Source organism: Mastomys coucha, unplaced genomic scaffold (genome assembly GCF_008632895.1).
Source record: "Mastomys coucha isolate ucsf_1 unplaced genomic scaffold, UCSF_Mcou_1 pScaffold1, whole genome shotgun sequence".
Lineage (NCBI taxonomy): Eukaryota > Metazoa > Chordata > Mammalia > Rodentia > Muridae > Mastomys > Mastomys coucha.
In genome coordinates, this window is record NW_022196891.1 from 89838287 (window position 1) to 89860606 (window position 22320).

At 44.1% G+C, this 22320-nt stretch overlaps 1 protein-coding gene across 2 annotated transcripts in view; it reads right to left on the minus strand.

Annotated features, from left to right (window-relative positions):
- Hhat (hedgehog acyltransferase) overlaps positions 1 to 22320 on the minus strand; it is a 268740-nt gene that overhangs the window by 129065 nt on the left and 117355 nt on the right. For both annotated transcript variants that reach the window (XM_031339371.1, XM_031339361.1), the window contains exon 9: positions 16341 to 16376. In XM_031339371.1, the coding sequence (XP_031195231.1) occupies positions 16341 to 16376 (36 nt within the window). The remainder of the gene's footprint in view (positions 1 to 16340; positions 16377 to 22320) is intronic.

The window sequence follows — 22320 nt, forward strand, 5'->3', positions numbered from 1 at the left end:
ACTGCCGTAGTTAGCACAAATTTTATATAGCTGGAGTTTTTCCAAGTTTGTCTGTCTTGCAATACAACAGAGACCATGTGCCCCTTCAACACTGAGCTACGAGGACAGCAGAGTGACATACTCTGGTACCTCATGTGTATGCTTACAGTCACGTATTATTCAGGAGCTTTTAGTTAAAAGCAACAGAATCCATTCTGGACAACATAAAGCAGGAAGGGGGAGGGCAGGGTAAAGTGCATGAGCTCACACAACATCTGGATAAGCAGCAGTTGGGCTGTGAGATAATTATTCTGCCAGATGGCTTTGGCAGACCCAATTCTGGACAAAGCTCCCATGAGCACCTGGGCTACCCCTACTTACTCCCTGTGCCTGCTACACCAAAGCTTTATTGTCTCTTCCTTCTTGGGTCAAAGTCAGTCCCTTGGGACACCCTCGTGGACCTCGAGACTCTTCAGAATCGAAGGCATCTCTTTGATGAGGTTGAATATACAGTGTTCTTCCCACCTTGGGGTTTGAATATACTTTCCTCACAGCAGTCACCCCACAAGTCCTTGTGACTTTCCCCAAAGGCTTGCCTCAGTCCCAGCTCCATCCCTTAGTCGGGTGTCCTGTGACGCAGATAGTCAGACCTTTATGGTCACCTGACAAAGTGGGAACAAAAGGCAATAAGGAACCAGACATAAGGACTGTTTGTCAGAGAACAGAGGCCCTGTCTGAGATATCTGGGGGTGGGGGTACTAGTTACACCTGCATAGGGCAGCTGCAGACATGATGTGAAGGCAAGGCCCTAATTAGATCAGCTTTGTGTTTGCTTTTAACTTGTATTTGAGTCAATACTCCTAAGCAGGGACTGAAAGAAGCCCTGGAACAAAGGAACTACAGGTGAGAGCCACACTGGAGGGCCAGTAAGAGGGTAAAGAGGCCCCGGTCAGGTGTTCCCAACAGGATGAAGAAAAAGGGACAGATACAATAACATTTAATGCAAGTCATGACAGATAAGATGGGTCAGGGCTCTGTGATGGTTAACACTGGTTGTCACCTTGATGGGCGGTAGAACCACCTCAGGAGACAAACTTTGGGGTGTGACTACTAGATTGGGGTTTACTGGGGCAGCAGTAACCGCCTCACTGTGGGTGGCACCATGCCACAGACTGAGAACCTGGGCTGAATAAGGAGGAAGGGGATTGAACACCACCTCACTTTCTGCTTCCTGACTGCAGTGTATGGACATGTGACAGCTGCCTGGAGCTCCTGCAGCTGAGACTCACCCTGCCAGGGTGGACCGTACCTCCTCGGACTGTTGCTTTGGTCAGGGGCTTGGCTGCAGCCATAAGAAAAGAAACTATAGAAAATAGAGAGAACATTCTAGATTAATCCCAAGGCTCAGCTTGGGTGTATGTTCTTGAACTACAGTTGAGATGAGTTAAGAACAGGGTTAGTGTGTTTAGGAAGATGGGAGGAGGTGTCCGTGTGGGGCAAGCCAGGTGACTCTCAAGTGGTTGCTGGTGATCTGAATGGCAGGTAGATAATGAACAGAAGCTCGCCATATCTCTGGGGGAAGCAGAAGCCCCACTTTGTCACCCATCCCTGACAGCATGCTTCTTATCTTCTGTCCAACAGGATGGGCAGTAGCTTCCATGGCTACTGAGCACTTAAAATGTGGCTTTTGCAACTGAGCTGCCGAGTTTGTCCTACTAAGAGAGGAACCACCAACTCGGCATCCTTCTGTGAGCAGCCGTGGAAGAGATCTGCCCCCAACACCAGGCAAACTGACTCTCCACGGCTGAGCCTCTCATTTTGAAACTAGCCACATGGAGGGAGCAAACATCACAGGCTCAGGGTTGAGTCCCACTGGGCAACCCCCACCTCAGAGACTGCAGACAAGCCATTGGCTGTTTTACTAGTGGTTCTGCGTGACCAGCTAAACACTGACAATCCCAAAATACCTGTAGGAGTCTTGATTCACTTTCCAAGATGTTTCACAGAAGTGAGAAGTTGGGGGGGTGGGGGGAGGAGAGGGAGGTTCCTTATACATGTTTACAGGTTCATTATAAAACTAGTGAGAAGGGCTCCTTAAATAAATCATGGGAGGAGGGGCTGGGAATTACTAGCCTTTTCTGAGTGCTCCACCTTCCAGGTGCCCCCTCAGGGTACTAGGCCATATCATCTTCAACATGAAAAGCCTTTTCCTTTGGTCTTTTATGAAAGTGTCACAGCTGCCATGAACAACAAAATCCTCAGTTTTCTTCGTGCCTGGCTTGGGGGGGGGGGGGTGACAAGATCAAACCTTCTACACTTACGGCTGGTTCCCCTGGCAACAAGTCCCCATGCTGAGGCTGGCTGTGAGTCTATTAGACTTTGCCTCATTAGAATGAGAAGCTTCTATCACTTGGAAATTCTAAGGGATTTGGGAGCTGAGCCCTACTCCTGGTGTTCAGGGAGTTACAAAGGTCTTGGCCAATCCATGTAGGGCTGAGCTCAAAGAAAAACCTCAGAACAAAGATCCTCCTGGTGCGCTTATCTACAAAGGTTTTAAGGGCTCTGTGCTAGGAACCAGCAGAAGAAACCAAATATCTACTCCATATTCTAACACAATATCGTGGTAACTTCACTGAATTATAATAAACTTGAATTTAAATAGCCACATGGGATTAACAGCCAGAGTTTCGGCTGGCACAGATCTGGACAGGAGCTAATATTAGACACGCCAGCACCACTCACCAGAGATCAGAAAGGACTTTAGAGTTTATCTGGCAGAATTCTCTCATTTCACAAATAAGAAAATTCAAGGCCTGAGCAGAAGTGACTGAAGCAAACATCACTGCAGCAGAGAGATGTCAGGCGGCCCCGAGGCCTGGGCTTCTGTGCATGACCTCATGCCCTTCCCAGCTCACAGGAAGTTTTTCGTGCTGATGCAAAAAATAGCTGCAATTTGGTTTAATTCTGGTGTGTGGAATCGATGCAGCTGATGGGCAAAGCCCATGGAAGATCATGCGCTCCCCCTGCTGAGCACAGCGCCTACCCTGCACATCACGTAACTATATTAGTTATCTATTTTAGATATAAATAATAGAATGTACTCCAGTTAAACCACAAAAGGTGCTCATTAAGGAAACCCCAAGTAGCCTGTGCAACCTCCAAAAACACCTCACAGACAGCCAGGAGGCAATGCACTCAGGAACTGTTCACATGGTTTCCTACCAGAGCTCAATGGTGCCCATTTAGGACCAAAACCTCTATCTCTTAAAGTGGGTGTCACTCCAACCATTCCTGGGCTGCACACTGGGTCCCACCTCCATCCACACATGACAGTTCAGAATATAAATCTTGAGACTGGAGCTCTAAGACCTGCGGTGTGCAGAAAAGTGGAATGTGTCTGGCTTCTGCCTTACATGATGACCCTCGAAAGGCAGAAAGAGCTTCAGAAGTAGGAAGGCAATTTAAAAAGGTGACTACAACAACATTCCACAAATGACCACCCAATACACACTGCACTGTTTAGGAACCAGGGATCTTACAGTCCCATTTGCTAAGAGCTTCCCTCACTTTTGCATTTAAAAAGGCACTTCGATATTGCAGGTCCTTCCATTGATATACCCAGCATTACTTTTAATTTATTAACAGATACATTTATCTTCAGCAATGGCTACATATAGAATTGCATATGGGAGTTTGAATTGTGGATGTAACACTCCAAGTATAAAAAGTTTCTTTCCATTTATTTTACTTTTAATCCATATTTTCTTTCTTTTTGTTTTTCATTTTTGTTTTTCGGGTTTTTTCTTGGTTTTTTTTTGTTGTTGTTTTTTCGAGACAGGGTTTCTCCGTATAGCCCTGGTTGTCATGGAACTCACTCTGTAGACCAGGCTGGCCTCGAACTCAGAACTCTGCCTGCCTCTGCCTCCCCAAGTACTGGCATTAAAGGCATGTACCACCACTGCCTGGCTAATTCATATGTCTAATTAACAAATCCAAATATAGTAGTCATAAAGATAAAAACAGCTGGTCTGTCTGGGCTGGTGCCCAGAGCAGACACTGGGCACAAGCTCCGCAGCCAGTCCCACAAAACCCAGAGGAAGCTCCACTCCCAAGCGATCTAACAAGCCCTGGATCACATGATCCCAGAATCACAGGATCACAGAGACAGCTTGACTTTGAGGAGTTCTGACACAACCAGGATCACAGGAAGGACAGGCTCCAGTCAGATTTAGCAAGGGCAGGTAGCACTAGAGATAACCAGATGGTGGGAGGCAAGGGTAAGAATATAAGCAATACAAACCAAGGTTACTTGGCATCATCAGAACCCAGTTCTCCCCTCATAGCAAGTTCTGGACACACCATCACACTGGTAAAGCAAGATTCAGATCTAAAATCACTTCTCATTATGATGATACTGGACTTTAAGAAAGACATAAATAGCACCCTGAAAGAAATACAAGAGAACACAGGTAAAGAGCTAGAAGCCCTTCAAGAGGAAACACAAAAATCCCTTAAAGAACTACAGGAAAACACAATCAAACAGGTGAAGGAAATGGGCAAAACCATCCAGAATCTAAAAATGGAAATAGAAACAATAAAGAAATCAGAAAGAGAGACAACCCTGGAGATAAAAAAACCTAGGAAAGAAATCAGGAGTCGTAGATGCAAGCATCACCAACAGAATACAAGAGATAGAAGAGAGAATCTTAGGGGCAGAAGACACCTTAGAAAACATTGATGCAACAGTCAAAGAAAATGCAAAAAGAAAAAAGCTCCTAACCCAGAACATCCAAAAAATCCAGGATGCAATGAGAAGACCAAACCTAAGGATAATAGGTATAGAAGAGAGTGAAGACTCCCAAAGTAATGGGCCAGTAAATATCTTCAACAAAATTATACAAGAAAAGTTCCCTAGCCTACGGAAAGAGATGCCCATGAACATACAAGAAGCCTATAGAACTCCAAATAGACTGGACCAGAAAAGAAATTCCTCCTGTCACATAATAATCAAAACACCAAATGCACTAAACAAAGAAAGAATTTGAAAAGCAGTAAGGGAAAAAGGTCAAGTAACATATAAAGGCAGGCCTATCAGAATTACACCAGACTTCTCACCAGAGACTATGAAAGCTAGAAGATCCTGGGCAGATGTCATACAGACCCTAAGAGAACACAAATGTCAACCCAGACTACTATACCCAGCAAAACTCTCAATTACCATAGATGGAGAAAACAAGATATTCCATGACAAAACCAAATTTACACAATATCTTGCCACAAATCCAGCCCTACAAAGGATAATAGATGGAAAACATCAACATAAGGAGCAAAACTACACCCTAGAAGAATCAAGAAAGTAATCTTTCAACAAATCCACACAAACCTAATCCACCTCTTATACAAAAAAACAACAGGAAGTGACAATTACTTTTTCTTAATATCTTAATATAAAAATTAATATTACCAACATATCCTAATTGATTGAATTCTAAAAAGTGAGGAATTAGAAATTTGTTGATTGTCATCCAATGGTCTCTCTAACTTGATAATTGGAGAAATAGGTCCAATATTGTACAATCCATATACACTTACAGATTGTTTGTTCGTGACAGTGTCTTGCTGTGTACAACATAGGGATCTTGAAATCTTGCTTCTCCTATCTCAGCCTATTAGTAGTATTGTTTATTTCATGGTTTTACACTGTCGTTTTCAGAACAGCTTGCATATTTCAAAAGTATTTATATACTCAAAAGAAACATAGACAATTAAATTGGGAGGGGTCTTATAAGAGAATAACAAAGAGTGAGACTGAATGCTTTGCTTGATGTTTGTAACTCTTGTATGAAGTTTGAAGAAGAGGACTGTATAAGTTACTCTTTCTCTGAGATGAATGCTTTTCCAAATTATCACAGCCAATGAACCAACTTCTTACCCTCACCTAATGCCTGTGCCACCCTCCAAGCAGAACCATGGTTCATTGAAACAGTTGGTAAATGACTTCACGCACAGACCATCTTAATACATACACCATTTCTTAAATGAATGTAACTTGTTCTCTGTGAGCTGAGAATAAAGTCACTCACTCAAGTCAAATAGCTTTGACTATAGCAGGAAGTCTGTATCTAAAAATCATGCCTACAATTCATTCTTTGGTGCAGCAGAACTGTCAACTCTCAGCTTAGCTATGATGGAAGTAAAATCCCTTGGTGATGTAAGGGTCATTGAAGTACAGCCTTATAATGAAATCCAATGTCTAAAAATTGTTCTTATTTTGGGCTTGTATCACAGTGAGAGCCAAGATTTTAAGCTCTACTAAATACAAAACAAACAAACAAAAAGACTTTATATATTTATGTTCATTTAAGAAAATACTAGTAGTGACATTATTTTGAAATATACTGTTAATATGTTTGGAGTTATTTAAAATTTATATTGAGAAAAACGTATGTATTTTCAGTATTGCTGTAGACAAGTATCTACATAAGACTGTTAAATTGTTGTTTTATATCAAATAACTTTTATAATACTCATTTTTATTGTTATAATATTTTATAAATTTTAAAGAATATGACAAAAAAGATATTGTAGGTATTGAAGGGGGGTCTCTGGGAGGAGTTGAGATACAAAAGGGAAACAAGAATGTGATTTAATTCTATTTACTTAAAATATGTTTTTAAATGTTAACAAATTCAGATAAATTGAAATCATGTAACTTTTCTCATCATAATGCAATAAAAGTTTAAAAAAAAGATAAAAACAAATAAAACAAAAACAAAAACAAAAAAAAAAAACCTATAGCAATGCTTTCCTCAAAAGCATCAGAGGTGGAATGGGTAATGGGTCACAGAATCATCTAAGAACCAAAACTGCTGACAGAGGGGCCATGATCAAGGTCCTTCCATACAGCAAAGGAATGAAAAGCATTCCAAGACATTGAGAGTGTCTGAGCCTAGGACCAGGAATGCAGTCCCTAGTACTGCCACTGACTGTGATGAACCCTGCTCTTGACAAGAAATGAGAGAAGACACCAGACATCAGGCCAAGATTTGAGGAGAAGCAGAAAGATGTGTTTCTGGCAGCTCAGGGAGGAAGCTAGCACCATTCCTTCAGCCCAGCATGGCTAAAATCCAAGGCAGGAGGCTAGATGGCTAGTTGGGCCATCAACAGCTGGACAAGGAGAGGTGATCCAGGGAAGGATCTGAAACCCAGGCTTGCTGAGAGGTCCAAAGACAGTGGGTTACACTATGAGAAGAAAGTCCAGTGTGTGTCCAAGCCCTGGCACTAGGGAAACTAGAAGCTGCCCATGCCCTAGAGAGCACTACTGTAGTTCACTGTCAGTGAACTGCTTCACATGAGGGTTTGTGGGTCAAGTTACTCCTTCCACACAAGTAAACAGGGGAAGGATATAGTAGTTCTGGGTTACTGATGCCCAGCTTAAGGAACTTTCAGAGCAGCTGCTGTGGAGAATTTCCCTAAGGGGTGGGCACCAGCTAGACACCCCAGGCCCAGCTCTTGGTTGGAACACAGAACATCTTACAAAGTCTATCAGATTGACTTTGGAAAAATGAATGTCAGATCACGTCCCTCAGTACTTCAACACCCTTCACCTCCATTTCTTCATTGACATTTTGTTGTTAGTTGAGACAGAAGGTCCTGAAGTGAGAATATCTGATTTCTTTTGGAGACTCGGTTGTGTCATGTGATGTTTTTCTGGAAGCTGTCTTATGAGAGGATGTTCTGCTGAAGCAGTCAGACGAGAAGATGTTTGGTTGAAGCAATCAGTGGTTGTTTTTCTGAGAACAGACATGTGGTGGTTTTTCTGGAAGTTGCCTGGTGAAAGGGCATGTGATGTTTGCTGAGTAGATGCTTGAGAGGACACACGATGTTTGGAAAGAGTATTCGTATGATGATACGCTTTCATTGGTTCTCCTTGCAATTCTTTGCTGGTATTCGTTGGTCTTTGCTGACAGTGTTCTGGCATTGGTTTGCCTTGCTTTCTTCACTGATCTTCGCTTATCATGACTTTGTAGAGAGAAACGCACCAAAGAACTTCTGGTAGTATTCCAGTTGCTTCTTTCCACTTCTGTCAACTCTTGCTGACCAGTGGAGCCTCAGTTTCTTTTGGATCGAGCCACTACTGCCAAAATTTATCCAGTTTTGAAGAACTTGTAGATATTGGGCACTGTGGGGACTGGGCAATATACAGATAAGTGAGACCTCACTCATTATCTAGGAGGATGTGTGACATGTATACACACACACACACACACACACACACACACACACACACACACACTATTTTAAAGCATTGATTCTACATATTCCTGAGCAAAAAAGTCACCCAGGTGGCGGGTACCATGCAGAACTACAGTGGACAAGTGAGATCCCTGGAGACAGCCTACCATCTTGCTCAGCTAAGGTGAGTGCCCTCTGGAAAGGCGTGGCCCCAGAGAGCTCACCCCAGGATTGCTTCTTGTTACTGATATGCCTTCTCATGTTTGTCATTGCCATACTCCTCATTTACTTGGCTTGTATGTGAATGGACACTGGGAGACCCTCACTGCCTATATCCCGGGGTGGGTAATCTGTTGGGCAAGGTTCCTGTAGATCAACATGAAGATGAAAGTTCTTGAGATGATGCTATTTAGATGACTTAATGATTTTATGGAATCTCTGATTTAAAATAATTTGTGGAAGTTATCTTGATTTTAATAATTTTAGGAAGCTAGGGTAGTTGATAGAAAGTTTAAAGTTAGAATCAAGAATAGAATGTACCCCTTCCTCATAGACTGGCAAAACTAAGAGTAAGAAAGAATCCTGCAGGCACTCTTCCATGCATTACAAGCAGGTAATTGTAGTAGCAAGAAACATAGGCTTAGGACAAGTTAACGATCAAAGAAAGCATTCATTCTGGGTTGGGCCTTAGTTCCTTGGTCTGGTGATCTAGGAAAGTGATAACAGGTTTTCCGTGTGTACCATGAAATAGAAAGGTAATAAACAAAGAATAAACAATTCTATTATAAGTACAAGAACAGAGAACAGATGAGCCAGTCTAGCTGATCAAGATGTCAAAATAAGACGTAAGACAGATGACCTGCTCCTTAGTAAGTGCAGACTGTCCTCAACCAAGCATAGGGAGAAACTTGCTACTGTAGACTTAGCGTGCTTAAGCTTTGTATGGCAAGGGAAGCATTGATTTGAGATTACAATGAGCTTGTGGAGCAAAAGATATAAGAACTCTTTAGTTGATATATGCTTCAAAACAAATACATGCTCAATAATCCTATTGTAATTTCCTCATGTAATGATTTTAATCTGTTTTTGAAGAATATGTTTTTGTGGTGATTGTGTGTACAAAATGTGTAATTTGTGGCTATGAGGTAATAAAACTTTGTACTAATAGTTATAAAAAGGGTTAAAAAAAATGCTGGGAAAAAAAAAATAAGCCAGGCGGTGGTGGCACATGCCTTTAGTCCCAGCACTTGGAAGGCAGAGGCAGGCGGATTTCTGAGTTTGAGGCCAGCCTGGTCTACAGAGTAAATTCCAGGACAGCCAAGGCTACACAGAGAAACCCTGTCTCGAAAAACCAAAATAAAAAAAAAATGCTGGAGCCTGCTTTTGCTTCAATCACTCTACCACTCTGCATGTACCTGTGCATATGTGCATGCGCATGTGCACCCCCATTGGCTGCTATCTAGACAGACCCCAGACAGCCCCACTCAGTGCTGACTCCCCATCAGCTGCTTTCAACACTGACCCCAATCACCAACACCACACCTCACGGCCTGCCTCCATTTACCCTGTAGTCACATAGGCATTTACGCTGATCCCCATGGGGCTCCACCCAGCCCAGCAAGGCTTCGGGAGCAAAGCTCCATGCAGGAGGATCCTGGAGTCAGAAAGTTTTATAATCAATGCATGCAGGGCCCTTGAGAAAGGCTGCAGGGAGGAAATAGCATCTGAGACAGACTGGAGGAGGACAGGATAGAGGACCCTTACACCCAGGGACTCTCCTGCAGGTAAAGAAAAGTGAGCTTTTGCCAAGTCTCACTGCTTCTGAGTAGTGTTTGCATACGTTATCCTGAGTATCCTCAGTGAGATGCAGGACTGGCCTCAAAAGGCCATGATCCAGAGCTGCTGAGTCCCCTATATAACGTGGCATAGGGTTTTCACCTGTCCCTTTTACCTGATCCACAAGGCTACAAAGACACCGATACCAGGCTCAGCTAGGAATAGTGCTTAATAGGACCATGCTTTATACCATCCTTAAAAAACATTTACTTAACACTAAAAAAAGGTGTTACATTTGCAAAGTAAAACGGAAATTAAATCTTCAGTAACTAAGCAAGTGTTTCTGTTGGAACTGTCATCTCCATGCGTGTTTAGAAATACATATTCAATGGCTTTTGCTCTGTGTGTGTTTAGAAACATATGCAATGGGTTTCACCTCCATGTGTTTAGAAATATGTACGCAAGGGCTTTCTCAATGGACTCGGAATTCACATGCGCTTTGCTATTTCTAAGCTGTTAGACTAAGTACAGATCCTAATTTCCCTCCTATGACCACCTGGATCTTACCCTAGGAATGAACCTCCCCAATTTCCATCAAACCTTCCTTTGTTACCAGCTGGTAACCCAAAGGAGTCTCAAGAGACCTCTGAATATGGGCCCAGCACAGCTCACTGGTGGCTCTCTTCCTTCTTCTTGGGGAGCCCTTTACCTTGAATGAGTCCTTCATTTGACCACCTGACTTCTTAAATATGCAAGGCAAACTCTTCCAGAGACTTTGGATAACACACAATCCCAGACAAACTTGCAATGATGGTGAGCAGACATCTTCATCGACACAATGAACACTACAATGATCCGCAGTAGTTCACTTTGTAACTGATACTATCTACCTTTAAAAGGGGTAAAAAGTACAATGACATATACCTATAATCTCAGTTACTTAGGAGACTAAGGCAAGAGAATACTTAAGCCCAGGGTCTCAAGGTCAGCCTGGGCAAAGTAGCAAGACCCATGTTTTATAGAGCCACATTGTGGCTCTCATGACACAGCAAGCCTCAGACATCACTAAGACTCAAAGTTCAAGCCCCAAAGTTGTGTTGTTTTGTTTGGTTTGGTTTGGTTTTTTTCAAGACAGGGATTCTCTATGTAGCCCTGTAGCCCTGGCTGTCCTGGAACTCACTCTGTAGACCAGGCTGGCCTCAAATCAGAAATCTGCCTGCCTCTGCCTCCAAGTGCCAAAGTTGTTTTTTGAAGCCAACTCTTAAGCTGAAGAACTAGAGACATGAACCAGTCAGTCATAAGGTGTCAGCAAGGGAGATCCAAAGGCAGGGCTATTGTTACATTGCTTAGCTAACATGCTAATGACAGTCCCCGTCCTTTCAAGAATCTGGAGATGCCACATACACAGTGAAAAGGCTGGAGCAGAAAAGATAGAATGAGAAGGAACAGCCATCTGGTCTACCTTCCCTCCATCAGAACAAATTGCCTTTTGGAAAGGCGAGGTGTGTTTTCATATACGTGCTTTCACTTTGTACAGGATCGAATCTGCACTATATTAAACACCATGCTATATGCAGACTCTGTCCATGTATGAAGTGAATCATTCTAGTTTTGTTAGTTACTGTGATAAACATCCTGACTTTATCAGGATGAGGCTTATTTGACTTAAAACTCCAGGTCAGAATGCTTCACTGAGAAGAAGTCAAAGCAGGAACTCAAGCAGTTACCCAGACCATACTCAGAGCCAAGACCAGAGAGAGAATAAAGCCACCCTTGCTTGATCACTCATCTAGCTGTCTCCTGTCTCATATAGTTCAGAAACCCTTGCCTAAGGAATGTTGCTGCCCACAATGGGCTGGATCTTCCCACATCAATTAACAATTAAGTCAATCCCCTCTAGACATGCCCACAAGCCTACCTGATCTAGACAATTCCTCAGTGGAGGCTGTCAAGACTGTCAAAGATTCTAGGTTGTAGCAAGTTGAAAAGAAAAATCACTACAGGAATTCATTTTCTAAGAGCCATATCAACTCCACAAACTTTCTCAAAAGCTTTAGAGCCACCCTGGAGGCTCATAGCCTTCACCCATTCACCTCAGTATCAACCAAGGAGGCACTCACACTTTGTACCCTTGTGAATCCTAACAAGATGTCAAGTTATCCTCTTTCTTGGCTTGGATATGCCAAACATAGTGTTTCAAATAAATGTGGAAATTTTAGTTAAAAACTATTTTGCTATCAAGGAAAAAAAAGATAGCCATTTGAAATACACATCTGAAATGGATTAAAACATTAAATTTATACAATATTTAAAAATAGTAAAATACAGTTTTTAATTGTTTTAAATTTATAAGGATGTAAACAAAAAAATCAGAAAAAAAGTGAAACAAATTTTTTTTAAATACAAATCTTTCTTAACTTTCTTGCTAAAGCTAGACTATGCTAAATTTAAACATGACAGCCTATTGTCCATAATGAGACAAAGACATTCTACTCTACAATCTTGTCTTGTCAAATTGGTCATTTTCCCTTTTTCTTTTGTAGTGACACATGAAGAATTCCAACCAGTGTCTTCTCAAGTTCTCTTGTGAGTGGCTGTTCTGACTCCCGAAAGTCTTTCCTCTGATTGGTGTAAGATAAAGAAGGATGGAGCTCATCACTATCTTGCAGTCATCATAAAACACCCAGAGGAAAATGCTCACACTTCCCATGTGACTGCCCCTTCCTGCCTGAGCCCTGTGCCACACTAGCACCAAAAAGGAAGGTCATTCTTCAGCTTTGAGATCCCAGAATGAGCTCTGGGGAGGCTTACAGCATTCCAGAGAAGACAACATTACCACCATCCATGTCAAGCCACAGCTGACTAATCTCAGGCAGGCTGCATCAGCCTGACAAGCCAGAGAACACTTGAGGAGCTACAAGTGGGAATAGAATTTTCCCTCGAAAAGACTCCTCAAGTAGAATCTCTCTATCTATCTGTCTGTCTGTCTCTGTCTCGCTGTCTCTGTCTGTCTCTCTGTGTCTCTCTCTCTGTCCCTCTCTCTCTGTGTGTCTCTCTGTGTCTCTCTGTGTCTCTTTCTGTCTCTCTGTCTCTCTCTGTCTCTGTCTGTCTCTGTCTCTCTCTGTCTCTTTCTGTGTCTGTCTCTCTCTCTCTCTCTCTCTCTCTCTCTCTCTCTCTCTCTCTCTCTCTCTCTCTCTCTCTTTCTCTTTTAGGTCCACAAATGTATGGGAAAATGGCACTCCTCTCTAGTGTGCCCCAGGGCCACTGACCACTGCTCAATGACACTGTAGCTTTCTCAGCATCTGAAGGGTGATTTAGATCTTCTGCTGGCTAAACCGTAGAAGCCGCTCAGTCCACCCTCTGCACCAGCTGCTTTTTCTTTCCTCCTCAGAGCAAAACTTAAAAGGTGTCGCTGTTGTTCCTGCTGCACACAGCTTGGCTCTGGCACCATCTGTTTCTTACCACTGCATCCAACCTTAAACACACTTGGTCTCTTGTGCTTGATCATCCAAGCTCAGAACAAGAAACCTAGGAAGCCAGCACCAGCCCATCTGGTTCCAGAACTCAGGAAACAGAGGACCACTCTGCTCCCAGAGCAACTGTCTCCCCAGCCCTGACACTCCTGAGCTGGGAGGGGGAGACAGGAAGAGACTCTGAGGTCTTTAAGTTGCTGGGGGAGCATGTGGTGGAGGATAAAACAGCTGCTCATAGAAACTGGGGTGCTGGCAAGTAGAGATGTCACTCAACCCCCAACCATAAGCAATGTGTATTTGCTCTGGCTGCCTTTGAGTAAAGGGGACAAAAAAAAAAAACCCAGGATTCACATGACAAAGGAAAACATCCCTCTCTAAGTTCCATTTGTTTCACATATTAACCAGAATAAGTAGCTACAGCCATTCAACAAGGCCTCGAACTAGGGATCCGGCCCTATCTACGGCAGACCCATGCCTCTGTCTCCTCCACTGCCCATACGTCTGGAGTCTGGATAAGGACACAAGAGTGAGTGAGACCTCAAGGGGGACCATGCCTCAGTCAAGCCACAAGCTGACAATAAGAAGTGTGGAAAACCTTTCAGTCAAACGTTGGGTTGGGTTGGTTTGTTTTTAAAGGACAGCATCCAGACACATCCTTGTAGGAGGCAAATGGTGAGCTCACTGTCTGCAAAAGCAGTCTCCCATCATAATGTACCCACTTCTCAGCTCGCTGTCTGCAGAAGCAGTGTCTCCCAGTCTGACATACTTCCTCTCCTTTCATTCATTCATTCCCTCTATAAATGCTTGTTGAAGGTTCATTCCACATAAGTTTCTCAACTTGAATATTAGTAAATGATTAGGGTTTGACACCTTCCCTGAAGAAAGTTACCAGAGAAATTAAGGACCAACTTGTGTTTACCATAGGCCTTGTGGGAACAGTTAGTTCCATGAAAGTACAAAGTACCAAAATATCAAGTCCATACTCCAAACTAGGCTGCAGGTCTAGATCAGTAGTGGGCGTTACCTAGCAAGGCCCTGGGTTCCACGCCCAGGATGGGAGGTGAGGGGCTGCTATTCCAAGACCCTGGGTTCCACACCCAGCATGGGAGGTGAGGTGCTACTTATTCCAAGTTCCTGGGTTCCACACCCAGCACGGGAGGTAAGGGGCTGCTATTCCAAGTCCCTGGGTTCCACACCCAGCATGGAGGCAAGCGGCTGCTGTTCTTGGGCATCTTCCCAGGCAGCCTTTTCTGATACATGTGGAATTCTTGTACCATCTCTTGCTGTTTCTCTGGTTCATTATCTTTCCTGCTATGTTCTTCTGACCCTTGCTGTATCAGAAAGTTCACACACTGTCGTCTGTGTTTACCATCTTGAAGAAGACGGAGACATTCCACGTGTAGAGCCTCTGAAGAGGCTTGAGAAGAAGGCAAAGAAGCTTGACCCCCGTTAGGACGTTGCTGTTGCAGCCTGGCAGCGAGGTTCTGCACAGGTGACATTTTCCTTCAGGATCTTACCAGTGGGGAAGGGTTATGCCTTGGGGCACAATGAACCATCACACGACATGCACAGAAGCCACAAGGACTAGAATTTAACAAACGTTCAGAGTCAATAAACATGAGCCGAGATTTACAGAAAGGAAAACCAGCCCGTGATGGTTGCTTCTCTCATGGCCTTTCATTTACAGTGATTCCTCAGTGACTATCATTCCCTCCAAGGTTTTTGGCAGGCACCTCAATTATTTTTTAATGTTAAAAAATGATCACTATGAAAAATTTAGAAACCATAAGAAAATTTTCTTTTTTATTTTATCTTTATTTTTGCCTGCATGCCTGTATGTATGTAAATCATGTGTGTGTGTGGTGCCCAGAGAGGCCAGAAGAGGGCATTGGATCTCCTGGAATTAGAGTTACAGATGGTTGTGAGCTACTAGGTGGGTACTGGGAATCAAACCCAGGACTTTTGTAAGAGCAACAAGTGCCCTAACCACTGTGAAAGTGCTTTAACCCCACAAAGTTGATTTTCAAAATCATATTCTGCTCTATTAATTTCTGTCTAATTTGTTTAACTTCGTAGCTATGTGAAATTAGTGTATTCCATAATACAACTCTGGTAAAAACTCACCAGTATACTAGGTTATAAACTCCTGTCTAGAATCTCAGTTATGCATTAGGTCATATTTCCATGACTGTAAAACAAACCACAGATTCCGTTTTAAATGATCAAACTCAATGGGAAAGAACCTGTCAAATGCACCATTGGATGTCCGACACGAGCCAATAAAGCTCACTTTTCTCACCTGCTGTTCATCTTTCCAGTGGCTTCATCCACGGAAGTAAGATCTTAGTAAATGTGGAGGATAATTCTGGTGTCTACCTTTGAGTAGATTCATCGGATGCCTTGGGCGTGTCCGCAGAGCATGTTCTTGATTGCTGATCGCTATAGGGGTGCTTAGCCTACAATGGGCAGTATGATCCCTTGACAGGTCAGCCTGGGCTGTATAAGAAATGGCCAAGCCAGTTAAGCTGTGTTCCTCTATGTTCTCTGCTTCAGTTCCTGCCTCCAGGTTCCTTCCTTCGCTCCCTTTGATGGTGGAGCTGCAAACTTGAATCAACCCTTTCCTCGACAAGTTGCTTTTGGACGGTGTTTTGTCACAGCAGCATAAAATAAACTAAGACACCTTTTATATCTGTCGCTCCTGATATAAACAGATCTGAGTCATTACTCGCGTGGGGTTGGGTGGACACATACATGGTGTTACCACTGTTTTCCTGGCAAGCCACTCAACTACCATCATTCTCTACGGTCTTCTCTTTGCATTCCTCCATAATAGGTTTGCTGTTTGGTCAAAGCTAAGATCAAAAGGCACTGGCTTACCTGATTAAGAAACTGTGTAGTCCGACATCAAAATACCTGTTTAAAAGAGACAAAACAAGACTGTGAACAGAACAGTAGCAGCAAAGGTGGACTTCATGACTTACATTACAAGCACTTTAAACACACAGCTACCCCTGTGTGATTGAGGTGTAGCCCTGAGGCTGCAGCCGCAGGCCACACCTCCAACACCCTATTCAGAGGCTCTGGGGACCAAGCCCAGAAAGGTTTCTTAGGCCAAGTGGTTTTAATGCAAAACCACCGGTCTCTGGGTACACAGGTACCTGCAAACCTAAGCTCTTCTGGAGATAACAGCGACATGGTAGGTGCCACATGCCCTCTACATCACAGTAGGAAGACCCTTGATAACAGTTGCCCCCAATGTTTATCTACCCAAACCAAATGAAGTGCGTTTGAAAGCCCAGAGCTATACAATGAAGGAAGGGAGGGTGACTTAGCTGTCTTCTGAGCCCCACCCTGTTGTGGTTCCTGCCAGTTTCCACCTGGAAGCAACTCTACTCTGTCTTCCACCATTGGTCTTCTCTGAGCAGAGACTGTAGAAGGGCACTCCCCCCCTGCTACAGCCTCACACAAGCGTCCTCTGTGAGCCCTGGACAAAGTCTTCCCCATACCCCTGAGGCTGCTGAGTCCATATGAACTTCGCTGTCTCAGTTTTTTTAATTGTCAGGCTTCTTAACTCTGAGCCACTGGACTAGCCAATGCCTTGTCCTTCCTTCAATCTGCTGTGAAGATGTTGGGATGACTGTGCTGGTCAAGATGGAGAATCTCTGCTCCTTTCCCCATAGGATGTCTGATGCTACAATCAATCAAGCTGGCCTCCTGGACTGTCAGTCTACCTGAGAAGTGACTTCTGTGCCTCCAGGCAATGGACAAAGAACACCCCCAGCAAGGAATATGACTGCTTAGTGTCTAACTGTTTCTATATCCTGCGCCGTCTCTGCCTACCTATGCAACCAGCAATCTTGGCACCTCAGGCCACCTGACAGTTAATGATTACTGACACTATAACAGGATTTCTTGGGGGTTATCTTCCACCCACAAGGTTCTTTCATGTTTACAGACTGTGGACTCAGGGTAAGTGAGAAGAAAGGAACTCTAGATAGCATCTGTCTTTCCCAAGAACAATTACAAAATTCAGGAAGACAGAGATTCAAGAAATATAATCTCCAGTTACTCGTAAGACATGTGCCCAGACCACCTGTGACTAAGAACATCTACAGTAAGTATTTTTACTTAAGACATCCTAAGGGTTTTGGTTTTGCTGTTGTAACTCGGCCTGCAGTTTCTGAGAATGGTCTTTGCAAACGACAACTTTGTCCTGTCACAAAAATCAAAGATTGGAAGTGTCTGGAGGGGAGACCTGTCTGAAGGGGAGCTGACTCCTTTCATTTGGTTTGAAATTGACAGTGTCCTTCCTACAGCTACAGTGAAAGTACGTCTCACATAAGCAACTTTCCACACCACAGGGGCTGGAACGACCGGCTCAGCAGTCATGAGCACTGACCGTTTTTTTTACAGAGCACCAGGGTTCAAGTTCCAGAACCCACAAGGTGGCTCACAACAGTCTGTAACTCCAGTTCCAGGGAATCTTACATCCTCCTCTGGCCTCCACCAGGCATCAGGCATGCAAGTGATACAAAGACACATATTCAGGGAGAACATTTGTCATACACATCAAGTTTTAAATGCTTTTTAAAATTTAAATATCCACACCACAAATAATCCACACAACTGCAGACAAAAGCCCCAGTTTTACTACCTGGGGCACCTATAGTCAGCATCTCTTGAGCCTCCTAAAGGTTCTATAACCTAAAGTTTCTACAACCCTCCAAACAGCCACTATCTAGAGATTGATCAACTCTTCAAACCTGTGAGCCTAGGGTGGGGCTTTTCACGCTTAAACCACAACACTTACTGAGTATCAAGAATACAGCAGTACTACATTCACTGCTCAACTGTGCTGAGACAGGCAGAGTTTATAGCTGAAGGAACTAGAGTTCAGAGAGGCTAAGTGATCTACATTGAGCCATGGCCAGGAGGAACCACAGCTGGGCAGCAGACTGAGCCTGAGCACAAGATCTTCAAGCTCTTACCAAGCAGGCCCTGAAGATACCAGCTCTAGCTGCTTCTTAATGTTAACAACTACAATAAAATGCGCTCATAGAATAGACCACCCTCCCTCATCCCCACCTGACTTCCGCCTCCCGCAGCACAGGTGTCCGGCTCCAGACCGCCTTGGTTTCTCTGAGCACACGTGCCCCACAGGTGCCCCAGGCAGCCCCCAAAGGCACAGATTCTCACTGTTTCCCATTGTTCCTAACAGGAAAGGGCTGTTCATGTCATAAACCAGTCCTTCCCAATCTCCATCTGACTTTGACTTATCTCAACACAGCTGCCTTGCTCCAGGCATCCTCAGTTCCTCTAAGCACACATGCTCTGCAGGTGCCAGCAGACCCTGGGGGCTTACATCTGTCAGGGTCTGGAAAGCCACGTGAACTGCTGGGCTGCAGCTCCCAGAGTGAGGATGGAAAGACCCTATTCATAGGGCAATGAGAGGAATTATGTAACAGAAATGTGGCTTAGCATTGCACCTGGTGCACACAAATCCTCCATTTTCAGACTCTATTTCCAGAGAACTCAGTAGGAGAAGCATGCTCTACACAAAGGCCTAAGATGCCTCACAATGCAGCTCGGAAAGAGGCCGTACTGACTCCAGGGTACAAGCAGGTCAGCAAGCAGGCTGCTGGGGATGGGCTGGGGTGGCAGCAGTGCCTGAACAGCAATGGAGAGCAGGATCCGGGAGTGCCCAGCAGTGAACAAGAGAAGGACTGGAACACAGGGAATTCCTGCCCTGACCAGTTCTATCGAGCCACTCACACACCCTTACACACTCCACCTCATTCTACTGAGGTGTCTCTCTGTGTTGATATTCATTGGATCAATCAATACTAGATTCATGCCTTCTATATGCCATGCATTGTGGCATAACAAAGTCCCCAACTCTCATATTCTGGCTGTAGGAGGTAAATAATTGTGTCAATAAAAATCTACTGAGGACAAAATACAAACAAGGTATCTACACAGTGTGTCCCTGCAGCTGCAGCCTTCCTGTGGAGGGAATGGTTTTCTGTGTAGTCAGAAAGAGACAGACACGCAGGGACCCAAAGAGGAAAGTTCCAGTTAGGAGTGTCTCCAAGGAGAGTAACCCCAACTGGGGTGGTCAGCATGGTTGGAGCTTGGTGGTGAGGGAAAGTGGGACACAAAGAGGTTGAAGAGAGAAGTGGGCACCAGATCTTAAGAGACCAGGGGTACCAGCAAGCTTGGGTTTTATCTGAACACCAATGAGAAGCAGTAGAGGGCTTTCAAAGAAGAACACGCTTGTTTGTATTTCATGCTCTGGGAAGAGGAGAAAGTGGTATGCTTCAGTACATTGATTAAAGAGATCACACTGGTCATCAGGAAACGATTGGGTGGATGATGAGAGGATTCAAAGCATCTTTTCAGCACATTCTAAACATTTTAGATTTTGGAATGAAAAAGAAAATTAAAAAAATCCAACACAAACTTGCCCACGTAAGCCTGGGATTGAAAGAGTTAAATTTGAGACCAGGGTTAGAGAGGATTGCTGAAAACCACAGGGGCCAGGGAAAAGCTGACCAGGGGAGTGTAAATCTCAGAGATAAGAAAAATTGCAAGGAGGTGCCCAGAGCCGAGGCAGCTGAGACACGCCTGGCCAGACATTGAGTGATGGACCCTGGGCCATTTGGTTTTCTTAAGTGTTAGCTAAGGGTCAGTATGAACTTTGAATAGCACTCTCCCCCCTCTTGCTAGGAATTTCATTTTTTTTTTTTAGGAATTCTCAACTCTGATCTGCACGAACGACATTCAAAATAGCCAATCATGTATAGCCACACCAATTCCTTTGTCTCCCCAGACCTTTTTCCTATAAAATCCCCTAACCTCTGGGCTTCGTGGTCAATTCCTGGTCTCCTGTGTGAGATTGGGGGTTGAACCAGAGCTCTGAAATAAAAATGCCTCATGTTTTTTTACATCAAGATGGCCTGTCGTGTTCTTCGGGTGCATGTCTCCCAGGACTTGAGCGGGAACTCCCTATGGGGTCTTTCAGGAACACTTAAGAGTTTTTAACGCAATTTGATGGGTTGACTGATTGATTGATGGATTGATTGAGGGACACTCAACAAAATCTATTCAACTACTCTAAAATTCCTCCTTCCCTCCAAAACCACTCAAATCTTTTAAAATTTTTATGTTTGTCTATGTGTTCTTTACAGTCTGTCTGTCTGTGTATGTCTGACTGTGTGTGTGTCTGTCTGTGTATCTGTGTGTCTGTCTGTGTCTGTGTATCTGTGTGTCTGTCTGTTTGTGTGTGTCTGTGTGTGTGTGTGTGTGTGTGTGTGTGTGTATGTGTGTGTCTGTGTCTGTGTCTGTGTGTTTATAGGGGAGTGTGCATGCCACAGCATGTGCGTGGAGAGCAGAGGACAACTTTGGGCAGTCAGTTCTCTCCTTCCATCATATGGTCCAGGGACTGAACTCATGTCATCAGGCTTGGCAGAAAGCACCTTTACTCACTGAGGCATCTTGGCAGCCCAGACCTCTCAGATCTGAAACCCTTCAAGTCCTGAGTCCGAGAGGAGATAGATGCTCACACACATATACTGTAATTAGTCTCAACATTCTCAACAGCACTTGTCATGAGGAAAACTCAGCTTTACTGCATTCAGTAGCATCGGAAAAATCAGTGTTTTAAACACCTTGCTCCACAAACTTATTCCTCGGACTAAAGAACTTAATTTCTCCCTTAAACACTTACTTAGCATTTTCTACAGCCAGATACCTCCAGGGACTGGGTGTGTGACACTGATTATGGGGGTTGATGGTTTAATGGCAACCAATGCAGCAAACCTAGTATTTTGGGGGCCACTTCCTTGAAGGCTGGGGTCTCAGTGGTCCCAGAAGTCTGCTGAAAACAGCAGCTTCTCTAGCCCTCTCTGTGCCAGGCAGCTGGAGAATGCCCTTGACTGACTTCAAGACCAACAAACCAGAGGAGCTATGGTTGCCAGGCCCAACCATAAAAGGAGTTCCAGTCTGGCTGGTCAGCGGCACCCACAGATGACAGAAATGACTCCGTTCTGAAGTCCTGTCGCTCTAAGTTGAAAGCCAGTGGCCCTAGCTTTGCTGCGAGCTGAGACTTTCTGCTTAGGATCCACTAGGACTTGAAAGGTAATTTGCTCTTTTTCAGTCACTTACTCTAGAAAAAAGGATTATCAGGGAAGACAGATTGACTTTGCACAGCAGGGGATATCAAATTATATTAACAATCATGTTGTAATTATTCTACAAGATCCCTTGAAGTAGGGCACACCTTTATGAATATAATAATCCCTATTTAAAAAACATAAAAGCTTAATGATACCGTTTATCCACAGGTAAAAATTCCCATAAGCTTATTCATCATCGAGGCTACATACCCAAGCCACACAGTAATAGCAAGCACAAGCTCTTGTGTGGTGCATTCTACAAAACATTTGGATCCAGCTTCACACTCTTGTGTAAGAAATGGCCACAGATTTGAAGTGAGAGCCAGCCAGTCAGCATTCACACCAGCACTCAGACAGTATTCAGTCAGCACTCAAACCAGTACCCAAGACAGCACTCAGAGAGCACTCAGACCAGCACCCAGACCAGTACCCCATACAGCACTCAGACCAGTACCTCAGACAGCACTCAGACCAGTACCTCAGACAGCACTCAGGCCAGCACTCAGACTACTACCCCAGAGAGCACTCAGACCAGCACCTCAGACAGTACTCAGGCCAGTACCCCAGAAAGCACTCAGACCAGCACTCAGACTACTACCCCAGAGAACACTCAGGCCAGCACTCAGACTACTACCCCAGAGAGCACTCAGACCAGCACCTTAGACAGCACTCAGACCAGTACC